General features: G+C 46.8%; 2 protein-coding genes across 2 annotated transcripts in view; one reads left to right on the top strand and one right to left on the bottom strand.

Annotated features, from left to right (window-relative positions):
- The window catches only part of TFB1M (transcription factor B1, mitochondrial), a 51,099-nt gene that overhangs the window by 18,686 nt on the left and 6,674 nt on the right, over window positions 1-25,739 (top strand). The window contains exons 4-6 of the mRNA XM_069954574.1: window positions 5,653-5,761; window positions 6,985-7,136; window positions 7,988-8,107. Of these exons, the coding sequence (XP_069810675.1) occupies window positions 5,653-5,761; window positions 6,985-7,136; window positions 7,988-8,107 (381 nt within the window). The remainder of the gene's footprint in view (window positions 1-5,652; window positions 5,762-6,984; window positions 7,137-7,987; window positions 8,108-25,739) is intronic.
- On the bottom strand, window positions 12,107-12,820 carry CLDN20 (claudin 20). The gene has a single exon (XM_069955449.1). The coding sequence runs from the start codon at window positions 12,818-12,820 to the stop codon at window positions 12,155-12,157; it is 666 nt and encodes a 221-aa protein (XP_069811550.1). The 3' UTR covers window positions 12,107-12,154.

Raw genomic sequence — 25,739 nt, 5'->3', positions numbered from 1 at the left:
CGGGCGGATTCCATCATCCGTCATTCCTTCAACACGTTGGACGCAGAGCGGAATCCGCCCGTGCATAGAATGGAGTCTACGACACGGACGGAGACGTGCGCCTGCATCAGTCCGCAGGCGGGTGCCAACTGCGGAATGCACAAAGGGTTATCCTTCGCGATTCCGCAGTGTGCACGTACCCTTAGAGTGTATGAAGGAAGGGACACTCGAATCCAGCCCCCAGATGCCCACTCCCCCCCCCCATCCTCGGAGTTAGTGGGGACATCGTCCGGGAACTGATCTTCCCACTGCTGGATAAAGGTCACCACCTGTACGGGGATAACTTTTATACCAGCACCCCCTCTTCCGCTCCCTCGCTGCCCGAGCTACTGTAGCTTGCGGCACGATCCGAAAATATCAGAAGTAGTAATAAAGCCCTAATATTTAGCAGCCATGGAGCGGACCCAGCGCTTCTGGATATGAAGGACCCCCTATCGCACCAGGACAACATTTTCCAGGTGACGTCCCCCACACTGGAGAAAGGGAGACCCCAGAAGAAGTGCAGAATGTGGTGTAACAGGGGGATCAGGAAGGACGCCATTTACCAGTGTGCCACCTGTCCTGATCACCCCGGCCTCTGTATACTGGATCGCTCCAAGGCGTACTACACGTCATTGGAGTTCTACATTATCTAAATTCTGTCCCTTATTCCTATTTCAGGGGTCACGTTGATCCAGGGATTATTCTGATCACCATTATGGAGTCGGGAAGGAATTTTTCCCCTGTGATGAGGCTACTGTCGTCTGCCTCACGAGGGGTTTTTGCCTTCCTCTGGATCAACACAGGTTGAATTTGATGGACACCTGTCATTTCCAACCTTATAAACTAATAATTGGCCTAATACCCCCAAATAAATTAGAATTGTCCCTTTTCCCCAGCTAAATAGGTATGGCCGCCATTCCCATTAGAGGATGCCATGATGCAATTACAAAGCCTCTGTGCGGCCAGGACAGTAGAAACCCCCCACAAGTGACCCCATTCTGGAAACTACACCCCATAAGGAATCTAACAAGGGGGGCAGCGGGTATATGGCCCCCTGGTGACGGCCACATTTGGGACGTGAAAATGAAAAAAAATGGTATTTTTTATTTTCACGGCACATGTTCTACACATGTGCCCATCACTAGTGGGGTCCATATGCTCACTGCACCCCTTGTTAGATTCCTTATGGGGTGTAGTTTCCAGAATTGGGTCACTTGTCGGGGGTTTCTACTGTTCTGGCAGCACAGGAGCTTTGTAATTGCGACATGGCCTCCATCCCCCATTCCAGCCTCTAAATGGCGCTCTGTCCTTTTGGTGACTTGCCCTGTGCCCATATGGCACATTATGTCCACATGTGGGGTATTTTCGTACTCAGGGGAAACTACCCTACACGTTTTGTGTTCATTTTCTTTTTTAACCCCTTGTGGAAATGGAAAAAAATCAAGGCTAGACCAACATTTAGTGTAATTTTTTTTTAATTTTTACTCTAAATCATTGATCTTGTCTTGATTTTTTCATTTTCACAAGGGGTTAAAAGATAAAAAAAAACACAATGTGTAGAGCAATTTCCCCTGAGTACGGAAATACCCCACATGTGGACATAAAGCGCCATGCGGGTGCAGGGTAAGCCTCCAAAGGGAAGGTGCGCCATTTGGTTTTTGAAGGCTGGATTTGGATGGAATGGATTTCGAGGGGCCATGTTGCATTCAAAAGGCCCCTGTGTTGCCAAGACAGTTAAACCCCCCACAAGTGACCCTATTATGGAATCTACACCCCTCAAGGAATGTAACAAGGGGTGTAGCATATGGACCCCACTGGTGACGGGCACAAATGTGGAACAATGTGGCGTGAAAATGAAATATTAAATTTTTTACACTATAATGTTGGTCTAGCCTTGAATTTATCATTTTCACAAGGGGTTAAAAGAGAAAAAAAAACACAAAATGTGTAGAGCAATTTCCCCCGAGTCCGTAAATACCCCACATCTGGACATAAAGCGCCATGTGGGTGCAGGGCAAGCCTCCGAAGGGAAGGAGCGCCATTTGGATTTTAGAGGTTGGATTTGGCTAGAATGGATGATGAACGCCATGTCGCATTTACAGAGCCCTTGTGCTGCCAAAACACTGTAAACCCCCCACAAGTGACCCCATTCTGGAAACTACACCCCTCAAGGAATCTAACAAGGGGTGCAGTGAGGATATGGACCCCTGGATGACGGGCACATTTGTGCCATGAAAGTGAAAAAATGAAAATTTTCACTTTCACGTCACATTTTTCCACATTTGTGCCCGTCACCAGTGGGGTCCATATGCTCACTGCACCCCTTGTTAGATTTCTTGAGGGGTGTAGTTTCCAGAATGGGGTCACTTGTGGGGGGTTTCCAGTGTCTTGGCAGCACGAGGGCTCTGTAAATGCGACATGGCCCTTGAAATCCATTCCAGTGAAATCCAGCTTCCAAAAGCCAATTGGCGCTCCTTCCCTTTGGAGGCTCGTCCTGCGCCCGCTTGGCACTTTATGTCCACATGTGGGGTATTTCCGTACTCGGGAGAAACTGCGCTACATGTTTTGTGTTTTTTTTTTTCCTTTTATCCCTTTGTGAAAATGAAAAATTGAAGGCTAGAACAACATTTTAGTGTAAAAAATACTTTAGTCTTTTTTCAAGCCATATTGTTTGGAAAATCTGTGAAGCACCTGTGGGGTCCAGATGGTCACCACACCCCTTGTTACATTCCTTGAGGGGTGTAGTTTTCTAAATGGTGTCCCTTTAGGGGTGTTTTTTAGGTTTTGGCACCCCAGAGCCTCTGCCAACCTGAAGTGGTACAGTCAAAAATGACCAAAAATAACGGAGCCATTGAAATTCACTAGGCGCTCCCTTATATCTGAGGCTTGTGGTTGCGTCAAATAGCGCAATAGGGCCACATATGAGGTATTTCTATAAACTGCAGAAACGGGGCAATCAATATTGGGGTGCATTTTTCTGGTAATAGGTTTATAATTATGAAAAATATTGGATTACAATAAAATCTCTGCACAGAAAATTAAAATTTTCAAATTTCTTACACACTTAGCTTTTATTTCTGTGACTCCCCTAAAGGGTTAAAAAACTTTCTGGATGTGCTTTTGCAGAGTTTAGGGGGTGCAGTTTCTGAAATGGGGTGCTTCGTGAGGCTTTCTAACACACAGTCCCCTCAAATACACTTTAAACCTGAACAGTTCCCTAAAAATATCTGATTTTGAAATTTTACTGAAAATTTGGAAATTTGCTGCTAATGTTTTAAGCTTCCTATTGTCTAAAAATAATGAAATATAGTTTAATAAATGCCGCCAACATAAAGTAGACATGTTGCTAATGCTATTTAATATATAATTTATGTGGTATAACCATTTTCTGTATAAGCAGAAAAGTTTTAAAGTTGGAAAAATGCATTTTTTCACAATTTTTCACGCTATTTTGGGTTTTTTCATAAAGATTCGTTATAAGTATCGACTCCAATTTACAAGAAATGTGAAGTACAATATGTCACGAGAAAACAATCTCAGAATCAGCCGGATAGGTAAAAGCATCCCGAAGTTATTAATGAATAAAGTGACACTGGTCAAATTCATAAAATTTGCTCCGGTCCTTAAGGCCATTTCAGGCCCGGTCCTTAAGGGGTTAATACCTTTTTAGCTCTGGGTTCCTGCTAGGCCCCCTCTCATGTGTCATGTGTTTATAGCTGTTGTCTAGGTTTCTGACCACCACCTCTGTTATCTGTAGTGGTTGGGCTGATGACTTACTCCCTGGCCAGAGGCGCACCAGTGTGTGTACAGGCTCCCCTGCCCTTTTTGGAGGCCAGAAAAACACCACAAAAAAACGAGTGTGAATCCACCATCACAGTAATCTTTGAGACTTTGGTCCCAGCTCTCATCATGTTACTGGCCAGGTCCTCCTGTGTATTTCTGGGCCAATTCCCGACCTTTTCCAAAATCCTCCTTACCCAATGAGGCGAGATTTTGCATGAAGACCCAGACTGAAGAAGATTGACAGTTATCTTGTGTTTCCTCTGTTTTCTTATAATTGTGCCAACAATTTTTGCCTTCTCACCTAGCTGCTTGCATATTGTCCTATAGCCCATCCCAGCCTTGTGCAGGTCTACAATTTTTTGTCCCCGGTGTCCTTAGACAGTTATTTGGTCTTGGCCCTGGTGAAGAGGTTGGAGTGTGATTGATGGAGTGTGGACAGCTGTTGTGTGTGTGTGTGTGTGTATATATATATATATATATATTAGGGATAGCCCGAACCTGCCGAGGTTCAGGTTCGTATGAACCTGAACTCTCGGCATCAGATTCCCGCTGTCTGCCCGCTCCGTGCAGCGGGTGGATACAGTGGGAGGACTGCCTGGAAAACTGGGATACAGCCTATGGCTCTCCACGGAGCGGGCAGACAGCAGGAATCATTGCCGAGAGTTTGGGTTCCTACGAACCCCTATATGTGTGTGTATGTATATATATGTATATGTGTGTGTGTGTGTATATATATATATATATATATATATATATATATATATATATATATATATATACACATACATGTAAGGAGATCAAACAGGTGAAATTATTACATCTGGGTGCAGAGTAACAGGAGCTTCTTAAAAGAAAACTTCCAGGTCTGTGAGAGAATTCTTGCTGGTTGGTCGGTGATCAAATCCCTATTATAAATTAATTATATATAAATCATACAATGTGATTTTCAGGAATGTTTTATAGATTCTGTTTCTCACCGGTGAAGTGTACCTACAATAAATATTGCACACCTCTCCATTTTTTGTAGGCTGGAAAACATCAGCCATGTATCAGATACTTATTTTCCCTACTGTAGGTCTAAATGATACATAGGAACTGGTCACACTTTTGGCCTCAAATATAAATTTTTATACTTCGTAGTGGGAGGCTAGTAGTAGAACTGTGTGATGTGGTTATTTCCGCCTTATTTGTACATGTTAGAAGTGTGAGAATTCTTGTGGCCACTGGAGCGAAAGGGTTAAAGAGTCACTGTCATTTATATATATATATATTTTTTTTTTTTGTAGAATTCAATAGTCCAGGCGATTTTAAGAAACTTTGTAATTGGGTTTATTAGCCAAATATGCCATTATCTACATTTAAAAAGCCTTTTCCCAGGTCCCCCCCTCGCTCCTCTTTTCCATCCACTGCAAAAAATCTGAAAATTGTGACTTGTTGCATCAGACGTACCCAGTCTGGTCTATAGAGAGGGGAGGAGGGAGTTAGCCGAAAGCAGATAACAGAGGATTACAGGCAGGGAGCTGGGTGACAGCTGTAATCAGAGCTCAGAGAGGTCAGTGCTGACTGTCAGAGGAGATAAAGGGTGAGGGATTTGTAGATTAACTCTTTGTTGTCCTGTTTTGGTCTTTTATTTAGCTCTCTCCATAGGAGAACAGTGAAGACGGGGAGAGAGCTTCAAACTGCTTTTTCAAAATGCATTTTTCGGCTAAAAAACCCAATGACAAAGTTTCTTAAAATCGCCTGTACTATTGATTTATGCAAAAACGAATTTCACGACAGTGACACTTTAAACAGCAATAGTATTAGATAGCAATGAGGTCTAATTTACTTAAATTGCTTATTTTGCAGATGTTAAATGAAGCGTCCATGGGAAAAGTGCGCATTGTGCATGGTGATATTCTGACATACAGGATGGACAGGGCATTTTCTAAACATATGCATAAAGCATGGGAAGATGGTGAGCCAATTTAATTAATTTATTTATTTTTATATATTTTTTTTAGAATTTTTTTACAGTTATAGTGGAATGAGTGGTTAGGCTGCAAACGGATTGCGCACAATTGCATCCGTTCTTTTTTTTTTTTTTTTTTTTTTAAATAAAACATTTATGTTAAACAGATTGCAAAAACACTGTGTGAACCCAACCTTACTAGTTACTAGTATAATAATAATGGTATAGCGCTAACAGGATCTGGATCTGGCATCTGGCATTCACAGGATCTCATGTTAAAATAAAACTCAATTTTGTTGTACTGGATCCTGGATAGCATAGGAATCTGCGCTTTTCTATCCAGCTGATCCAGTTAATCCCCCAAACTGAGGCCAAAACAACACTCTTTTGGCTTTTGTCAGTTAAAGGGGTACTGCAGTGAAAAAAAAATCAACTGATGTGAGAAAGTGCCAGAGATTTGTAATTTACTTCTATTAAAAAAAAATCTCCAATCTTCTAGTACTTATCAGCTGCTGTATGTCCTGAAGGAAGTGATGTATTCTTTCCAGTATGACACAGTGCTCCCTGCTGCCACCTCTGTTCATGTCATGAACTGTCCTGAGCAGCAGCAAATCCCCACAGAAAAACTCTCCTGGTCTCCAGATTGAAAAGAATATGCCACTTTCTGCAAGACATACAGCAGCTGATAAGCACTGGAACACTGGAGATTTTAAATAGAAGTAAACTACAAATCTCTGAATAGAGCCGCGAGTTATGTGCTGTACCCACGGCTCTATTCATAATACAGAAGCCGAGGCCCGATACGGAGATCACTGGGGCGTACAGAGATCAGAACCCCCGCAATCTCCTACTTTTCCCCTATCCTGTTGATAGGGGAAAAATTATTTTTCCTGGAATACCCCTTTAAATTTTACTTTTTTAAAGTAAAAAAAAAAAAAAGTGAACTATGTAGGATTTAAATCCCCTAATATTTTGTACGGGGGAGCAGGTTAAAAAAAATATATATATCTGATCGAGTAATTTCCCTTAATTTCTAAACTAGTTCTAGAAGAAATGGAAGCTGTAATCCAATATGGTTGTATTTTTTGCCCACAATCGCTTGTCTTCGGCCCAGCTGATGCCCTCCCTCCCCTCTTTACAGCTCAGTCCTCAGATATTTTGCATGTTGTAAGATTAAACACCAGAAGATGAGAATAAGAAAATGTTCATTCCAATTATTCATTCTTCAGATCCACCAAATGTGCATATTATTGGGAATCTGCCTTTTAGTGTCTCTACACCTCTTATCATCAAGTGGCTGGAGGAGATGGCCAACAGAACCGGTCCATTCAGATATGGCAGGACTCAGATGACTCTGACTTTTCAGCACGAAGTAGCTGAGGTACGGTATGACCAATCTTTGCTGTCGGGCACACCATTTTTGCTTTTCCTGGGCTCCAGGGAGTCTTTTTTTCTGGAAAAGGTTCACACAATCTATAAAGGGTTTTTTTCAGTTTTCCCATCAATAGAGAATCATGATTTCAAGAGCAGAAATACAATATCTCATTTTTTTTTATAGATATAAGTCATTTATAAATCTGATTTAGTTTCTGTATTTTCTGTAGTACCCTTTTAATTCCCCTCTTTATCACCCTATGTGATAGGAGTACCCCTTAAGAATCTATGCTCTACATCAAGTGCTTGTCAAACTGTAGGGCACCCTTATGGAGCCAGTTGTGACAGCAGAGACCTTTTTGGCTTTTGTGTCTATTTTATGTATATATATTAATTGACGACCCAGGACGTACCCATGCGTCCTGTGGCAGGTAGGGGGAATTAGAGAGGGGGTCTTGCAGGATGATAGCAGCCGGGGACCATGGCTATAAGCAAACATGGATCGATCACTGTGCCCGCCTACTTAGCCATTTAAATGCAGCTATCAAAACTGACAGCCGCATTTAAATGGATCTTTCCCCATCCCTGGTGTCTAGTAGCGGGATTGCCTCCCTCCAATGTGATTGTGGAGGGTTGATCACTGCTTATGCAATGACGCTGATCCTGGCTTGGGACTTAATTGCTATGGGCTTCAGCAGCCGGGGACCATGGCTGCTCCAACCTACTGCATGGTTATGCAGGGTTCAGAACTTATTCTTCATGCTCACATTTTATCTCATGCATTGTAAAAGGTATATAGGTTTGCTTCACCGGAAAACAATATACACAGTGGCTTATTGGGTCTTCAATTATTTGCAGAGGATGACGGCGCCCACTTGCAATAAACAGAGGAGTAGGCTGTCCATCATGACTCAGTATCTTTGCCAAGTCAAACATTGTTTTACTATTCCTGGTCGTGCCTTTGTCCCAAAACCGGAGGTAAGGTGCTCTATGTTCTCAAAGCTTCATAAACAGATCAAGTACTGTTGTGTGCTTTACATGGTATGCCGATGCTGTTCTGAAACTAAAGCTGCCCATATGTTTCGGCCATCAGCTGCATGTTCTGTTCAGTCAACTGTGCATGTGCTCTGAATGTGGAGAGAAGAGAAAGCTGCTGTTGGACAACTCAGCGGTGGTGTATTTGTAGGCATGGTAAATGCAAGTATGCCAAACCCTTCACTCCAACAACACATGTCAGGAGTGAGGAGGGTTAAGCATACTTGCCCCCAGGCCAGGCACTTTAGACATAGGTTCATCCAACATTACTGAATGACACCCTGAAATCTGAGGGATTTATTTATTGCTGGCGGGTGCTCGATATGTCTGTCATTGGGATCTCATAGGTAACCCCAAGTGTTTCATGAGATTGGGGCTGGTGCAAAGCTGGTATGTAGAGTCATGTTTATGCCACACCTGTCATAACTAGAGATCCCAGCCATTCATCCACTCTAAAGGCCCTATTACACGGAATCATTATTGGCCGATAATCGTCCCGTGTAATAGAAGGCAACGATCAGCCGACATGAACGATGTCAGCTGATCGTTGCTGTCGTTTGTCTTTCAACGTGTTATACGACTGTGATAGCAGCCATATGGTGCTATTGCTCCTCTATGCGCTGCCCGGACGATCTAGCGATCATCCGGCAGCCCCTTTGTGGCCTCTCCTGCACTTACCCACTCGCTGCTGCCATGTGTAATAGCGGCGGCAGCCAGTAAGGAACGAGGAGCAAACGGGCGCTGACAGTACTTATTTGCTCCTCTATGTCGCCCCGTGTAATATGGGTTCAAAGAAGCTGATAGAGGCAAGGATACCCTGTAACTAGATTGCAGATAACATATGGGATATCTTGGCAACCAAGGAACTGAAGCCCACAGGCCAGCTTTGAGTGTCTACTTCATAGATTGTTTATTAGTGCAAAACTACAGGCATTAAAGTAGATTGTAAGCCCTCACGGGCAGCGTCCTCTGTCCTAGTGAAGGCTCCCAGGTCTGCCATCTTAGTACTCACATGTAATAGGATAATAGCCCATTGGCACTGCCATGTATTTTACAAGCATTGAAGTGACAACATGTTAGGGTCCTGCCAGGGGCATTGCTAGGCATTAAAATTTGGGGCTGTGCAATGGATCAAATGCTGTTTGCTCCAGATCTTTTAAACTGGTAGAGGTATTTCTACAGAGCTGCCTGACAGCATGTGCTGCATGTGGTATCCCCCTCCTACTGCACCTCTTACAAAAGCATAAAGCCCAGCTACTTGTGCAAGGAGTAACTCAACTTCCTGTATGTTCAGTATCATGCTGCCTGCGTCCATCACCAGGAATCAGGCCTGGCTAGTAGAGGCCTGAACAACCGCTCCTCTAAGGCAGTGCAGGAACGTAGGCAGGTGAGTATGCTTAATTTAAAAAAGAAGGCTTCACTATTCCCATGGGGCTCAGTGGCACATGTAAAAACAATGGGATATAATAAATTTTATATATATATATATATATATATCAGGGCTCCAGATGGCGACAAAATTGGTCGCCAATGCGACTGACATTTTGCAAATGGCGCCCAGATTTATTAATCTGGGCGCCATTTGCGACTGGCCCCGGCGGCGGCGCGCTGTCTCTTTAAGATGCGCGGCTGATGCGCGGCTGCCGGGGGTGTCCCGTCCTATCCCCGGCAGCGCGGCGCATCAGTGAGCTGCCGGGGGCCCTGACTTCCGGCACAGGAAGCGCGCGTCAGAGACGCTTCCTGTGTCAGAAGTCACAGCCCCGGCGTACACTGACGCGCCGCGCTGCCGGGGATAGGACGGGACACCCCCGGCAGCCGCGCATCAGCCGGGGACAGCACCTAAAGAAGAAGAGGATCGCCGGGGGAGCGGGTTGTCAGGTGAGTTTGTGTGTTTGTTTTTTTTAAATATTGCTTAGCATAGAGGAAAGGGGGGGGGGGCTTTATAATGGGGGGAAGAGAAGGGGGGCATCTATAATGGGGGGAGAAGAGGGGCCATCTTCAAGGGGGGGAGAGGGGGCCATCTATAAGGGGAGGGGGTATCTATAAGGGGGGGGGAGAAGAGGGGGCATCTATAATGGGGGGGGAGAGGGGGCATCTATAAGGGGAGGGGGGTATCTATAAGGGGGGAGAAGAGGGGGCATCTATAATGGGGGGGGAGAGGGGGCCATCTATAAGGGGAGGGGGTCATCTATAAGGGGGGGAGAAGAGGGGGCATCTATAATGGGGGGGGGAGAGGGGGCCATCTATAAGGGGAGGGGGTCATCTATAAGGGGGGGAGAAGAGGGGGCATCTATAATGGGGGGGGGAGAGGGGGCCATCTATAAGGGGAGGGGGTCATCTATAAGGGGGGGGGGTCATCTATAAGGGGGGGAGAAGAGGGGGCATCTATAATGGGGGGGGAGAGGGGGCATCTATAAGGGGAGGGGTTATCTATAAGGGGGGAGGAGAGGGGGCATCTATAATGGGGGTAGAGAGGGGGCATCTATAAGGGGAGGGGGCCATCTATAATGGGGGGAGGAGGGGGCATCTATAAGGGGAGGGGGCCATCTATAAGTGTAGGGCAAACTGGCTGCAGACACTGGGAGATAGATATATGCACAATTATTATTATCAGGGCCCCTCAGGTGTCTGTATTGTAGGGGGTCACTTGCATTAGTCACTAGGTGAGAGATATATCTATCTATATACACATCTTGTGGGGGGTCACTATGGCTGCAGTCAGAAGTCTAGCTCAGTATGTATAGACTGTTGCAAGCTTTTAAAGGGAACCTGTCACCCCCGGTGACGGGGTGACAGGCTCCCAACCCCCCGTTAGAGCCCCCTATACTCACCTCATCGCGCCGGGTCCCGATTCTGAAGATGGTCGGGTCACGGAGATCTCAGCCGCTGCAGCCCGGCGCGCACACTGAGAGATGAGTCCAACACTCATAGAGAATGACGGAGCGCTGGACTCTCCCGTCATTCTCTGAGCGTTGGACTCATCTCTCAGCGCACGCCGGGCTGCAGCGGCTGAGATCTCCGTGACCCCGACCATCTTCAGAAGCGGGATCCGGCGCGATGAGGTGAGTATAGGGGGTTCTAACGGGGGGTTGGGAGCCTGTCACCCCGGCACGGGGGTCGACAGGTTCCCTTTAAGTTCAAGTTCAGAAGAGTAAGCCTCATTAGAAGGCTAGCCAAGTGAAGCTGCAGTACTGAGTCAGACTGAAAACGTTCAACATGGAAACTTGCAACTTGACAACCATATACAAACTAAGAAAAGAAAGGATCTAAAGGAGGAGGATGCTGCCGTGGCCTCTGCACACAGTAAGTCCCATGTAACATAACATTAATTTTACATGGTTTAAAATGTTGGCGACCAAATATTCTATTTGGCGCCTAAATTTTTCAGGTTAGGAGCCAATGGCTCCTAGGTAAATTTTTTAGTCTGGAGCCCTGTATATATATATATATATATATATATATATATATATATATATATATATATATATATAAACATATTCTACAGAACAGGGATTATCATTACTCACATTGGTCCCTGTCTACAATGGGGCTCACAATCTAAATTCCATTGTGTTTGTGTGTTTATTGAGAGCGCCAGAGGATCTACAAGAAAGCCCTGCAATTGCAAGAGAACATACAAATGATGCACGTCACCCTTGGTCAGAAACAAAGCTGGGACCCCAGGGCTGCGAGTCACCCCATGCTCCCCCTTAAGTGAGTGACCCGCAGCTATTTAGTCAACCATACATTCAGTTGTGTAAAGTAACTTTTTGTGAGAGGTGTACTGTAGTTTCTCTGGAAACCATAACCACGAATACCAAACAAAAATTGCAATTCATCTTCAACATTTTATTTTTTTTTGTCTATAAAATATTAGTGCATTTGTATCCATTTTTATTCATTCTTTTTAGGAAAGCACGATTCGGTAAAATATATTATTGCCACTATTCTAATACCAAGATAAAATAGTAAACCCCAATGCATTTCCATTTACACATAGTCTTGGAGGTTATAGCCGGCGTTGCTGCTCTCTGGTTGCTGGGCCGCCGTCTCCGGTGTTTTTGTTACAGGAGAGTCCCGATCTTCCTGCTGCTTCTCAGTACAGGATGCACAGAAGACGGCACCTGCTAAGAAATGCATCCCGGCAGAGATGAAGCCAACATACACCGCCCCTCCGGGCTCATGCTTACTACTCTCTGGGATGAAGGGATCCAAGAAACTGGAAATAATCTCTTTCATGTACCAGCTCACTGAAATCATGGCAAGAATACCAGCTATTAAAAAGCACGTTCCTCCCGCGAAAGCAATGTTGCTTTTAGTATGCAGATCGCCTCCTATCTTTGTACATTTCATCCCTGCCACGGACACAAATATCCCCAAACAGGACAATATACAGGACAGCACCATAGTGGTTCGGGCTGTCTGAGTATACAAAGGGAGCGAAAGAATGGAATACTTCACAGTGCAACTAAACATACCGGTACTGTACCACGTGCAGTCCATCCACAGTCCTTGCATTTGAACGACAGAGGTAACAATGTTCGTCCCAGCGTCTGCGTTGACTTTCCAGTTGGGTAGTAAAGTCGCTACAATGGCCGCACACAACGCCATCAGCGCTATAATAAACGCAGTGATTTGTATCCCCGCCGACGCCATGGTCTGTCATCCGATTCACCTTTTCCTTTATGAGCGTCTGGCCTCTTCTGTCTGCCGGTGAAGGTTCTATAGAAATATAAGAAGGACATGGTTGTGCAATGGAGGAAGATGAGGAACATGGATGAGCAGGCAATGAAACAAGTACTATTCCCTCAGTGCTTCAATGCAGAGCTCTTTCAATTTGCAGTAGGAGCTCTTCAGGAGAGTAAAAGCCTAAGCTGACAAAGACACATGGCTTGCATTCTTTACTTGGGAAAATATAGATTTTTTTTTTTTAAAGCCAGCTGCTGAACCCTATCCACTCTTATAAATGCATCCACAGATGACATCTACGTAACACCACATCTCATCTCCGAAAACGACTATTTAGTGTTAACAATAGAAGAATATCTTGTATTCAGATAACTTCAGAGCAGACAAGAGTTCTATTTGCAGCCTTCCATTTACACGGCAAACTGCTTGCACTTTTTTTGCCTCCCTTTTCCTTTACAAATAAAGGCTTTGTTTGGTAAATCATTAGAAATGGGGGTAGAACCGAAGAAAGTGTTGGTGGAAAATAGTATAGTCCCACCAAGGGCAACATCTGCAAAGAGTGTGTATGTTCTCTCCGTGTTTGCGTGGGTTTCCTCCGGGTAAAGCTAAAGCTTTGGCTGTCCAGGCATGATGGGAGTTGTAGTACTGCTGGAGAGCCAAGGTTCCCTACCCCTGTTTTAAACTTTTAAAAACTTTATCAATTAACCTGTTGTATTAGGTCACTCATTAGAGCCAGGGGTGATTCTAGCCTCTCTGCTGCCCGAGGCGAACTATAGAATGACGCCCCCCCCCCCCCCCCCCCCCCCCGGTCAATCCGCCCACATTATAATCCACCCCTGCCCCCCCCCCCCCCCCCCCACTGCTGTCCCCAATAAACATAATGTTTGGTCCCTTGCTGCACAGAGGATGTCAGGAGAGGAGGGGGCTGACTTTATAGGAGAGGTCCCAGCAGCACAGAGGATGTCAGGAGAGGAGGGGGCTAATCCTATAGGAGAGGTCCCAGCAGCACAGAGGATGTCAGGAGATGAGGGTGCTAATCCTATAGGAGAGGTCCCAGCAGCACAGAGGATGTCAGGAGAGGAGGGTGCTAATCCTATAGGAGAAGTCCCAGCAGCACAGAGGATGTCAGGAGAGGAGGGTGCTGATCTTTTAGGAGATGGTCCCCCTCTTCCCCCCTTATAGATGGTCCCCCTCTTCCCCCCCTTATAGATGGTCCCCTCTCCCTTATAGATGGTCCCCCTCTCCCCCCCTTATAGATGGTCCCCCTCTCCCCCCCTCCCTTATAGATGGTCCCCCTCTCCCCCCTCCCTTATAGATGGTCCCCCTCTCCCCCCTCCCTTATAGTTGGTCCCCCTCTTCCCTCTCTCCCCCCCCTTATAGATGGTCCCCCTCTCCCCCCCCCTTATAGAATGCTCCCCCTCTCCCCCCCCCCTTATAGATGGTCCCCCTCTTCCCTCTCCCCCCCTTATAGATGGTCCCCCTCTTTCCCCCCTCCCTTATAGATGGTCCCCTTCCCCCCCTATAGATGGTCCCCCTCTTCCCTCTCTTCCTCCCTTATAGATGGCCCCCCCCCTTATAGATCGTCCCCCTCTTTCCCCCCTCCCTTATAGATCGTCCCCTCTTTCCCCCCTCCCTTATAGATGGTCCCCCTCTTTCCCCCCTCCCTTATAGATGGTCCCCCTCTTTCCCCCCTCCCTTATAGATGGTCCCCTTCCCCCCCTACCTTATAGATGGTCCCCCTCTTTCCCCCCTCCCTTATAGATGGTCCCCTTCCCCCCCTACCTTATAGATGGTCCCCCTCTTTCCCCCCTCCCTTATAGATGGTCCCCTTCCCCCCCCTATAGATAGTCCCCCTCTTCCCTCTCCCCCTCCCTTATAGATGGTCCCCCCCCTTATAGATGGTCCCCCCTTATAGATCGTCCCCCTCTTTCCCCCCTCCCTTATAGATCGTCCCCCTCTTTCCACCCTACCTTATAGATGGTCCCCCTCTCCCCCCCCCCCCTGCACAGCAGATAAAACAAAAACAAAAAACAGCACACAACTCACCTACCCTCCGTTCCCCCGTCGAGCCTCTCTGGTCTGGTCCCGGCTGATGTGCGGCTGCCCGGGGTGTCCCGTCCTGTCCCCGGCAGCGCGCGCATCACAGAGCTCCCCGTGCGCCTGTGACTTCCGGCGCACAGGGAGCTCTCTGATGCGTGCGCTGCCGGGGACAGGACGGGACACCTCCGGCAGCCGCACATCACCCGGGGGACTAAGGCTGCATTCCCACGTTCCGTGATCCGTCTGCATGTACTGGAGCCCCCCCCGCGCCCGGGCAGTATCTGTAATGAGATGCTGTGAGCGGGGGGGACTGTATTCATAAGCGCCGCGCTGTAGTATCAGCACGGCGCGGCTGATTTAGTACAGCGGGGCGCTTATGAATACAGTCTCCCCCGCTCACAGCATCTCATTACAGATACTGCCCGGGCGCGGGGGGACTCCAGTACATGGTACAATCAGTGGCGGATTATAATGTGGGCGGCCGCCCGAACCGCCCATATTATAATCTGCCACTGAATGCCGCCAGAGCCGTTTTAATACATTGGTGGGCCCAGTGCACAGCCCTCAAGAGTGGCCCCCCCCTTACCTTTCTGCACATTGTATAATGTACTGAATTTGCCCCCACACTGTATCAAGAGCCCCAATACATACAGTAGTTACCTTATAACACTATTTCCACTATACAGTGATTACATATTACATAAAAACTGCACTAAACAAAACAGAAAGATATTACCAATGATACCATTACATAATACCGCCACATCATGACCCCTAACACTACAATCCTATAACAGAGTGCAGTTACATCCAGTGGCGTTTTCTCCAATCAGAGTCTGTCACCTTTTCTTTTTCTCTCCATCCAGCCTGGGCCACCTTGAAGTCTTCTCCTGGCTGTGAATCTTCTCTCCAGAATCTGCCAGACAAATATTTTAGGCTCCAACACATACAGTAGTTAGGTCCCTTGTACCCCTATACAGTAGTTACACCCCTCTGTGCCTCCATAGTTTTAAGGTGTCCCTGTAGTATATAGACCCTCATGTGCTCCTCCAGTTATATACAGCCCTCCTGTGCGCTCCCCCATTAGTATATAGCCCCCCTGTGCACTCTCCCCAGTAGTATATAGCCCCCCTGTGCTCTCCCACAATAGTATATAGCCCCCCTGTGCTCTCCCACAATAGTATATAGCCCCCCTGTGCTCTCCCCCAATAGTATATAGTCCCCCTGTGCTCTCCAATAGTATATAGACCCCTATGCTCTCCCACAATAGTATATAGCCCCCCTGTGCTCTCCCCCAATAGTATATAGCCCCCCTGTGCTCCCCCCAATAGTATATAGCCCCCTGTGCTCTCCCCAATAGTATATAGCCCCCCTGTGCTCTCCATAATATATAGCCCCCCTGTGCTCTCCCCCATAGTATATAGACCCCTGTGCTCCTCAATATGATATAGCTCCCTGTGCTCACCAATAGTATATACCTCCCCTGTGCTCCCCAATAGTATATAGTCCCCTGTGCTCCCCAATAGTATATAGCTCCCCAGTGCTCCCCCATAGTATATATTCCCCTGTGCTCCCCCATAGTATATAGCCCCTCTGTGCTCCCCAGTAGTATATAGCCCCCTGTGCTCCCCAGTAGTATATAGCCCCCTGTGCTCCCCAGTAGTATATAGCTCCCCTGTGCTCCCCAGTAGTATATAGCTCCCCTGTGCTCCCCAGTAGTATATAGCTCCCCTGTGCTCCCCCATAGTATATAGCTCCCCTGTGCTCCCCCATAGTATATAGCCCCCTGTGCTCCCCCATAGTATATAGCCCCCCTGTGCTCCCCCATAGTATATAGCCCCCTGTGCTCCCCCATAGTATATAGATTCCCTGTGCTCCCCATAGTATATAGACCCCTGTGCTCCCCAGTAGTATATAGTCCCCTGTGCTCTCCCATAGTATATAGGTCCCCTGTGCTCCCCCATAGTATATAGCTCCCCTGTGCTCCCCCATAGTATATAGCCCCCTGTGCTCCCCCATAGTATATAGCTCCCCTGTGCTCCCCCATAGTATATAGCCCCCTAAGCTCCCCCATTGTATAAAGCTCCCTGTGCTCCCCAGTAGTATATAGCCCCCTGTGCTCCCCAGTAGTATATAGCTCCCTGTGCTCCCCCACAGTATATAGCTCCCCTGTGCTCCCCCATAGTATATAGCCCCCTGTGCTCCCCCATAGTAAATAGCCCCCTGTGCTCCCCAGTAGTATATAGCCCCCTGTGCTCCCCAGTAGTATATAGCTCCCCTGTGCTCCCCAGTAGTATATAGCTCCCCTGTGCTCCCCAGTAGTATATAGCTCCCCTGTGCTCCCCCATAGTATATATTCCCCTGTGCTCCCCAGTAGTATATAGCCCCCCTGTGCTCCCCCATAGTATATAGACCCCTGTGCTCCCCAGTAGTATATAGCCCCTTGTGCTCCCCCATAGTATATAGCTTCCCTGTGCTCCCCATAGTATATAGCTCCCCTGTGCTCCCCCATAGTATATAGCCTCCTGTGCTCCCCCATAGTATATAGCCCCCTGTGCTCCCCCATAGTATATAGCCCCCCTGTGCTCCCCCGTAGTATATAGCTCCCCTGTGCTCCCCAGTAGTATATAGCCCCCTGTGCTCCCCCATAGTATATAGCCCCCTGTCCTCCCCCATAGTATATAGCCCCCTGTGCCCCCCCATAGTATATAGCCCCCTGTGCCCCCCCCAAACCCCCCCCCCCCCCCCCCCCCCCCGTAGTATATAGCTCCCCCTCCCATATAACATTGAAAAAAACAAACACTGTTACTCACCTAGGTCCACGCGTTCCTCTTCTCTTCCCTCCTGTGGCCGCACTTCCTGCGGTCACAAGAGGCTGCACTCCCCTCACCCTCGCGCCGACGCTCCAGTGACGTCGGGCGCTAGAGGGAGAGCGCGGCCTCTTGTGACCGCAGGAAGTGCGGCCACAAGAGTGACTGACAGGGAGGGAGCCAATGGCTCTCTCTCTGTCAGTGTCGCTGCTGCTGCAGCGCTGAAGCGCCGCAGCAGCAGCGGACGGGGGCAGCGGCGGACGGGGGGGCCCTGCAGGGGGCGCCATGGAGGGGTAAGTAGATTACCCATCTCCATGGCGCTCCCCCCTGACAGGCTGGTGGCCGGAGCCCTGTGCGACCGCATTGGTCGCACATAGCAACGGCCGGCCTGCTCGGGGGGGGGCCCCTTTAACCAGTGGGCCCGGTGCACGTGCACCATGTGCCCTCTGGTTAAAGCGGCCCCGAATGCCGCCCCCATGAAGATAGCTGGTGGCGCCGCCTGAGGCAGACGACTCAGGTCGCCTCATCATTGCGGCGCCCCTGATTAGAGCTCATCCAATCTCTCAAGACAGACACCCTGACAAAGGACTGCATCGCCTTTTGTCTTTGCATATTGTTAAAGGTTAATGTTATTATTACTGCAGCAGAAGAAGAAGGCTTTGTCTTGCCAATAGCAGCATAATAGTTTGAAGCCTTAGCTTTAAAAATAGTACAGTAATAATGCATTTTAGTAATGAGCGGGCGTTCTGGAACAATTGTATTAATGACTCATCAATGCCTAGGTTTAAGTCATGCCGAGCCGCAGAGCATTGCACCCTCCGCAGAGGAAGAATATTTCAGCTTTTACCTGTAATTGAAAAGCACTTACTGGTAAATAAGTGGTGGTGCTCTATGTCTTCCTTGCTGCTAGAGGGAAATACGTTCTGGAAGAGAAAATCATATTTCTTCTATGCGCCAAAAGATGAGAAATAAAAGCGAAGCCGGGTAGTCAGCGGCAGGTAGCTTTTCCTTTTTAATGCTTATTTTTAATTAATATAAAAGCCTATCGGTGGTGATATTGTTTGTGTGCCGCCGTCGGTGCCCCGTGTGAAGAAACACTTAGTTCATCTTGGGAGTTTTACTGGAGGAATAGTGCGTGAGCCAGCAAAAACTTAGAAAAACACGAATAGGAAGGGAAATTGTTGCGCTGCGGATGCCGAGACAATACCAACCTTTAAGTGAGCAAACAAGTGACTTTTTGTGTTGTGTCTCAGAACACGGCTAAACTTTTCAAAGCGTAATTCAGCTGTGTGTATTAAGATGCAAGACGCATAGATGAAATGGGCTTCACAGTGACAAGCAAGACATTGCCGCTACTGTATCTTGTTTATTGCTTTATTATGTCTGTCTTCTACTTAAAGATGCTGTGTCTGCATCTTCTCTTTAGTAATATACCAATCATCCATAAGCGTATGTTCACACTAAGCAAATCTGGCGGAAAGTCCCGCCGTGTTCAGTGTGTCATTGCTCGTCTATGGGAGAGCGCATGCTCCTCCGCTGCTGCGGCTCTCCGCTCAAGTGACATGTCACCTCTCTGAGCGGAGAGCGGCAGCAGCGGAGGAGCGCACGCCCTCTCTTTCACACACTACAGGACACTGAGAACGGCAGAATTCCACCGTATTTGCTCAGTGTGAACATACCCTTACCGTAAAACTACCTGCCTAATATTGTCTATGCCCCACTCATGACACCGAAACAACTGAGAACCAATGACATATGGAGCCCACAAGACCTCTAAAGGTATATTCTAAAATGTGGCACCAAGACCACCAGAAAAAGGCTCATGCCTTCTTCTACCTTTGTTGTAAATGGCCCAATATTTCAGACCAATGGGCAACCTGTCAGCTCAGCGCTCACTTGCTTCACGTTCCCCGCTTGCTGTCTGTGCTATTTCACGCACCAACAGCGGGGGTGGGGAGTTACGAGAGGAGCTGCCCGGACAATCTTTAGATCGTCTGGGTGGCCCATAGGCAAGAGCGGTGGTCTACTACTGCTCCTTTTAGACACGGCCAGCTGACCATCGCTATCGGGATTTTAGGTCATGCTTTAAATTAGGTATGGGGAACCTTCGGCCTTCCAGCTGTTGCAAAACTACAATTCCCATCGTGCACAATGGGAATTGTAGTTTTGCAACAGGTGGAGGGCTGAAGGTTCCCCATGCCTGCTTTAAATCAACAATCAGCCGACATTGTGCACGTTGGCTGATCATTGATTTAAAACATGACCTATTAAATGAAAAGATTATCGGCCGGAACAGTTGGTAGTCGGCCAAGTACAGCCAATAATCGCTTTGTGTGATAGGGCCCTTCCACTCTTCTTACATCTTTGAAGCATTCCTTCTGACACGAAAGGGGTTGGTGTCAGTCCTGTTCATTGCGTGCAGACAAATCCACACACGGACACGATGTCTTAAAGCTGCTGTGAGATATCTCTGCCACGTTGCTGACATTGTGCAGCCATTGGTCATGAGGTGTGGGCCATGCCTTACTCTGTGTCAGTAGCGATGTGGGTGCGGCAGCACTGGAACTGCACGGCCTTGCATAGTTGGACAGTTTTCACCTGTAATTTTTATTTACTTATTTTATTTGAAAGAGCAGCAGAATAACAAGAAGGCGATCACTCACCATACAAGTGCTGGATTTATTGTTTCATCACCATAATAAGTTACAGGCAGTCATGCTTTGTGCGTCCCACTAAGGCTACGATCGTTTCGCGTTTGCACGCTTCCACTGGCCTCGTAGTACGTCATGACGTAGGCACGTCTGGGTTATATGCCTTGCGTGCCTCACAGGTATGAACATGGCGACATATTTAAAGTGACAGTAACAAATAATGTACACACACATAAAAAACCTAATCACCAAAATTATATAAACACGCTCAGATCATTACGATTGTTCAATCCAAGGGGGTCCGAGGTACCAGTCTTTGATATCCACATCGCTTCCCGTTGCAACAATATTTTTTGACGGTCACCGCCTCTCTTCGGGGTGTGGACAATCTCTAGACCTGCAAACCGTAATACACTGGGATCACTATTGTGTTTCTGGATGACATGCTCTATTAGTTTTGGTGAACCTACACCTGTTCCCACAGACTTGTAGTGTTCTCTGAACCTCACATATAGATGCCTTATCTATGGCATGTCATTCAGAGAACACTACAAATCTGTGGGAACAGGTGTAGGTTCACCAAAACTAATAGAGCATGTCATCCAGAAACACAATAGTGATCCCAGTGTATTACGGTTTGCAGGTCTAGAGATTGTCCACACCCCGAAGAGAGGCGGTGACCGTCAAAAAATATTGTTGCAACGGGAAGCGATGTGGATATCAAAGACTGGCGCCTTGGATTGAACAATCGTAATGATCTGAGCATGTTTATATAATTTTGGTGATTAGGTTTTTCATGTGTGTGTACTTTATTTGTTACTGTCACTTTAAATATGTTGCCATGTTCATACCTGTGAGGCACGCAGGGCATATAACCCAGACGTGCCTACGTCATTACGTACTATGAGGCCAGTGGAAGTGTGCAAACGCGAAACGATCGTAGCCTTAGTGGGACGCACAAAGCATGACTGCCTGTAACTTATTATGGTGATGAAACAATAAATCCAGCACTTGTATGGTGAGTGATCGCCTTCTTGTTATTCTGCTGCTCTTATTGAACTGTATTTGGGCAGAGCTCCACCTTAGTGCTTCATTGCGAGCAACACATCCTAGATTATCCGGGCTGCACCGCATTCACCCAGTACCCGCTGGATATACGGAGAGGCAGTGCCTAGCCTATACTTCTCTTGCACGTACTATTTTATTTGTATAGCGCACACAGATTCCGCAGCGCTTCACCCCTTTGCATGTTTTTGGGTGTGGGGGGAAACCAGAGTACCCGGAGGAAACCCACGCAAACATGGAGAGAACATACACACTCTTTGCAGATGTTGCCCTTGGTGGGATTTGAACCCAGGACTCCAGTGCTGCAAGGCTACAGTGCTAACCACTGAGCCACCTGTAATTGAAAAGCACTTATTTCCTCAGTACACCCTACCCCAGAGGTACTGGGAAGATCGAGGTAGCGGCAGACTTGGGCCGTCAAAAATGACAGCAGACAAAAATAAAATTCCTCTTGCCAACCAGTGTGCAAAACAATAGTCTGTGGAGCTTCGGTTACGAGTCTCAAAATACGGGATAGCCAGATATCTCTAGCCTGTTGCCACGGGGTGCCTCCATGATGGGGAGAGCACCACACCACCCTGATAAATAACCCCTTAAGTCCCACTCTGTTGCAAGTATTGGAACATAAATAGGGAAATACCAGGGTGGCCCCTTTTTTTGTCAATGTCTTACTCAAGGTGCAAGTATTGCGATCATGACAAGGGCTTGCCAAGGCAGGCTTCCATCCACAGACAGCTGTTTCGGGGTATTTGCCCCTCGTCAGTGTGGAGTAGGATTCTGGCTAGTTGGGGCAATGCCACCCAGATAACACCAGGCTGCTACTTCTCAGTTTGTACTTGAGTGATTATACAGCCACATGGGTGTGTCAGTACAGAAGCGCAAAGTTAATTTGAACTGATTCAACAATGACTCATGATGCCGTGAACTCAGCATTCCATTCCGCAGCACATTGCCCGTATATAAGGACCATGCATGGAACAAAGGGCATGCTCCCTAAGGAAACATAACAGCCGGCTAGAGTCTTCTAATGAAAGTTAAAATCTCCCTTCCCATTTTTGAAACTAAAAGGGAGAGAGTTAAAAAACAAGGCACCGGCGCCTCGTGTGATACCAGAGGGTGCTGTAGAAAATAGGAAGGGAGATATTGCGCTCACCTTGTAGCCACTTGGGCTTGATGCATATCACCCCAAAAGGGGTACTGGATGTCCAACTGAAGTTGGAGGTTAGGGTCACGGCAGCTGGTGAGCTAGATGTACCAGCAGACAGGATACTCCCAAAAGGGGCCTGTATATAGATGCAACAAAATAAGGATAAAAAGAAATATTAGGTAGCGTGAATCCAGCGCTGCTGCCAAAAACCAATGTGGAATACTCATGGCAGCAGCGCTGGATTCACGCTACCTAATATTTCTTTTTATCCTTATTATTTTGTTACTTCCCATTTTTCAAATGAGAAAATATATTTGGTATGGACTAGTGATGAGCGAATAGTGAAATATTCGAATATTCGATATTCGTAAGAATATCTCCCAAATATTCGATCGAATATTCGATTCTATTAAAGTCTATGGGAACAAGTATTTGATTATTGAAAAACATCTACTCGACCACTTGGAGGTAAAAACCGGAAGCTGGGGGATTTGAACGCTTATCGAATATTTTTCGAATATTCGGCAAACTATTCCATAATATTCGATAGATCAAATACCTTACTATTCGATCGAATATCTATTCGATCAAACAGTATTAGCTCATCACTAGTATGGACCTATGTGGATATTTCCAATCTGTTGCATGGTAAAGGAAAAAGATGCAAGAACTGCTAATTTTTGCTCTCATTGAAAATCGGGAAATCAAAAAGTCCCATCTAAACCAAAATAGTGCTGGTAAAAATTATGGATCATGGTGGAAAAATAAACCCTAATATATACATACAGTACATAAATAAAAAAAAAAGTTATGGAGGTCAAAACAGCAATTTTAAGCATGTTATTTATAGTATAGACATGGACAGAGGTGGCAGCAGAGAACACTGTGTCAGACTGTAGAGAATGTACCACTTCCTGCAGGATATTCAGCAGCTGATAAGTACTGGAAGACTGGAGATTTTTTAATAGAAGTAATTTACAAATCTATATAACTTTCTGACACCAGTTGATTTAAAAACTTTTTTTTTTCCCCCACCGGAGTACTTCTTTAAAGCAGCAGACTAAGCTTAGAAATAGGGTATCAGCTTTTATAACTAAAATTAACCTAAATTTACAATTGGTTTGGTGACTTGTCTCTGTTCTGCTTAGGTAAATTAGATTATTAGACGTCTTAACAAGAAGTTAACGAATTAAGTAGCTAGGACTCTGAGAATCAACATTACAAATAATCCCCAAACATTTTTCTATTCTTCCTCCTTATCGGCATTCCTTTCCTCCTCTGCTAGTTCCACCCTCACAATTTACTAAAGGGCAAAACCAACAATGCAGCACTAACTATACTAGTAACGTGAGATTTTGTTTGTTTTTTAAACAAATGTGACCAAAATAATTAACTGACGATGTTCACGTATATCAGGGGGTTACGGTGGGATAAATTGGGGTTTGCTGCTTAAAATTGAAGGGTCTCCACTAATTTTTAATCCATAAGTTTACTGTGAATCTGCTAGTGCAATGCTTCAGGTCTCACCAGCACTAACAGCTATAATCCAGAAAGAGTTCCAGACAGCACAGGTAACTAGTATCAGTAGCACAGTGCACTGAGCTTTTACATTCACCATCCAGTTTTACAATAAATGTTATATTTTAGTTGTTCCTCCTTACTGTATACATTCCCTCTGCAGCAGGCCCCCCATACTGTATATACCCCCGTAGTTGTTCCCCCTATACTGTATACCTCCCCCGTAGTTGTTCCCCCCCCATACTATATACCTCCCCCGTAGTTGTTCCCCCCATACTATATACCTCCCCCGTAGTTGTTCCCCCCCATATTGTATACTTCCCCCTCTGTAGTTGTTCCCCCTTACTGTATACCTCCCCCCCCCGTAGTTGTTTCCCCTATACTGTATACCTCCCCCGTAGTTGTTCCCCCCCATACTATTTACCTCCCCCGTAGTTGTTCCCCCATACTATATACCTCCCCCGTAGTTGTTCCCCCCATACTATATACCTCCCCCTGTAGTTGTTCCCCCCCCCACACTGTATACCCCCTGTAGTTCCCCCCATACTGTATACACCCCCTCTGCAGATAGTGCCCATACTGTACACCTCCTCCCTCCTCTCCTGTTGTTCCTCCATACTGTATACATCCCCTTGTTTGCAGCTGGCCCCATACTGTATACCCCCCCCTCTTTGTAGTTGTAGTTGCTCCATATTTAGTGTCTCCTACTGTGCATCTTCTTACCTGGATAACTTCCGGCGGATACTGTTGCTTGGACCCCCGCACTCCTCCTGCTTGAGGGTCTGTTTGTTCCATCCATAGGCTCCATTCTATGCTCAGGCAGATTCCGCCGTCCGTCCATGTTGGCCGGATGGCGGAATCCGCTTAAGCATAGAATGGAGTTTTATGGGACGGGCGGGAATGCAGGGGGGACAAGCGATGGAATCCGCTGGAAGTTCTCTGTGTGATTTCCATAGTGTGCATATACCCTTACTCCAAAACAACTGCAAAATGAAGCTCAGGCTTAATTTTTAGAGAAACACTGTATCATGAAGATGCAAACAGTTTTCATCACAGGCAGTGACACAGGATCAGTACAGTAAAGTGCTGCCCTGCATGAGGATGCTGAAGAGGTCTATTAGTTACCTTAATGGCTATGGCCATCTTAAAGCCAATCTGTGCCCACAATCTGACCCCTCCCAAACCACTTGTACCTTCGGATAGCTGTTTTTAATCCAAGATCTGTCCTGGGGTCAGTTCGGCAGGGGATGCAGTTATTGTCCTAAAAAACAACTTTTCAACTTGCAGCCCCGTGTCAATGCACCACCCCTCCGTCCCTCCTCCCCACCCCCTTCATCATTAGGAATGCTCCAGGAAGATTGCCTCCTATTCATCAGCTGTGTGAATACTGAACATGGGCTGGATCTTTAAGGCACCTGTGCAATGTTCAGACAGGAGAAAATGTTCCTGTGGCATTCCTAATGATGAAGAGGGCGGGGAGGAGGGACGGAGAGGTGGTGCAAAGTTAGGGCACAGATACTCTAAGCCACGGCCGTTTGCCACGGGGCTGCAAGTTTAAAAGTTGTTTTTTAGGACAATAACTGTATCACCTGCGGAACGCACCCCAGGACAGATTTTGGATTAAAAGCAGCTATCCGATGGTACAAGTGGTTTGG

The sequence above is a fragment of the Dendropsophus ebraccatus genome, chromosome 15 (assembly GCF_027789765.1).
Source record: "Dendropsophus ebraccatus isolate aDenEbr1 chromosome 15, aDenEbr1.pat, whole genome shotgun sequence".
NCBI lineage: Eukaryota > Metazoa > Chordata > Amphibia > Anura > Hylidae > Dendropsophus > Dendropsophus ebraccatus.
This window is presented reverse-complemented; position numbering and strand designations above follow the sequence as displayed.